General features: G+C 66.9%; 1 protein-coding gene across 1 annotated transcript in view; it reads left to right on the top strand.

Moving 5' to 3' along the window:
- Positions 1 to 6: 6 nt before the first annotated feature.
- The window catches only part of TRIL (TLR4 interactor with leucine-rich repeats), a 2,736-nt gene continuing 957 nt past the window's right edge, over positions 7 to 1,785 (top strand). The window contains exon 1 of the mRNA XM_005863002.1: positions 7 to 1,779. Within this exon, the coding sequence (XP_005863064.1) occupies positions 334 to 1,779 (1,446 nt within the window). The 5' untranslated portion in view covers positions 7 to 333. The remainder of the gene's footprint in view (positions 1,780 to 1,785) is intronic.

Here is a 1,785-nt window from a genome sequence, read left to right on the forward strand (position 1 = left end):
CTCTTGGAAGACTCCCGCCTGCCTGCAGCTGGGGAATCCACTCGGCGGGGAGAATCCGTGCCAGGGAATCCAGCTCTCCGGACTCGGGCTGCAAACAAAAAGCTCGGTTCTTGTTCCCCTCTCCGTCCCACTACGCGCACCCGGAGAGTTTTCTGCAGAGATGCAACAAGTAGCACCCGCCGCTCGCAGAGCGCCCTGCGCCGCCTGACTGGGCTGGACGAAGCAAGCCTGCAGAGACCGGGCCAGACACCGGACAAAGGGCGGAGGAGGGGCTGGACCGCGCAGCGGAGTCCCTAACGAGGCCATTTAGTGACTCTGGCCAGGCCAAGGGGAATGCAGAGGAGACACAGAGCCGGCGGGCCAAGAGGACGATCCAGCAGCTGCACGCAGGGCGGGCGGCAATGGAGGCTGCCCGGCCCGCACCTCCTGTGCACCAACAGGGGGCTCCGCGCCGTGCCCAAGACCAGCTCGCTGCCGAGCCCGCAGGACGTGCTCACCTACAGCCTAGGCGGCAACTTCATAACCAACATCACGGCCTTCGACTTCCACCGCCTGGGGCAGCTCAGACGGCTGGACCTGCAGTACAACCAGATCCGCTCTCTACACCCCAAGACGTTCGAAAAGCTCTCGCGACTGGAGGAGCTCTACCTGGGGAACAACCTCCTGCAGGCGCTCGCCCCGGGCACACTGGCCCCGCTGCGCAAACTGCGCATCCTTTACGCCAACGGGAACGAGATCAGCCGACTCAGTCGAGGCTCCTTCGAGGGCCTGGAGAGTCTGGTCAAGCTGCGGCTGGACGGGAACACCCTGGGGGCGCTGCCGGACGCGGTCTTCGCCCCTTTGGGCAACTTGCTCTACCTACATCTGGAGTCCAACCGGATCCGCTTTCTGGGCAAGAACGCCTTCGCCCAGCTGGGCAAGCTGCGCTTTCTCAACCTCTCTGCCAACGAGCTGCAGCCCTCGCTGCGCCATGCGGCCACCTTCTCCCCGCTGCGCTCCCTCTCCACCCTCATCCTCTCGGCCAACAGCCTGCAGCACCTGGGGCCCCGCGTCTTCCAGCACCTGCCCCGCCTCGGCCTGCTCTCCCTCAGGGGCAACCAGCTCTCGAACCTCGCACCAGAGGCCTTTTGGGGGTTGGGGGCCCTGCGGGAGCTGCGCCTGGAGAGCAATCGGTTGAGCCAGCTGCCCGCGGCGCTGCTGGAACCTCTGCACAGCCTGGAGGCGCTGGACCTGAGCGGCAATGAGCTGTCCGCCCTGCACCCCACTACCTTTGCCCACCTGGGCCGGCTGCGCGAACTCAGCCTACGCGACAACGCGCTCAGCGCCCTCTCGGGGGACATCTTCGCCGCCAGCCCGGCCCTCTACCGGCTGGACCTAGACGGCAATGGCTGGACCTGCGACTGCCGGCTTCGGGGCCTGAAGCGCTGGATGGGCAACTGGCACTCGCAAGGCCGGCTTCTCACCGTCTTTGTGCAGTGCCGCCACCCCCCGGCCCTGCGGGGCAAGTATCTGGATTACCTGGACGACCAGCAACTGCAGAACGGGTCTTGCGCCGATCCCTCTCCCTCGGTTTCCCCGACCGGCGAGGCCAAGCGGCGGCCCTTTCCCACAGCCACGAGGGAGAAGATGGCGCCCCCTGCCGGTGGCCTCGCGAAGGAGCTGCCGCCACAACCGCAGCTGCAGCCACAGCAGCGGGAGAGATTACCGCCCGGGGCGCCCTGGGATGGGGAGCTCTTGGGCAACCGCAGCGCCCTGAGGCTGAGCCCATGGGGTCCAGGCCTCCAG

The sequence above is a fragment of the Myotis brandtii genome, unplaced genomic scaffold, assembly GCF_000412655.1.
Source record: "Myotis brandtii unplaced genomic scaffold, ASM41265v1 scaffold17, whole genome shotgun sequence".
Taxonomy (NCBI): Eukaryota; Metazoa; Chordata; class Mammalia; order Chiroptera; family Vespertilionidae; genus Myotis; species Myotis brandtii.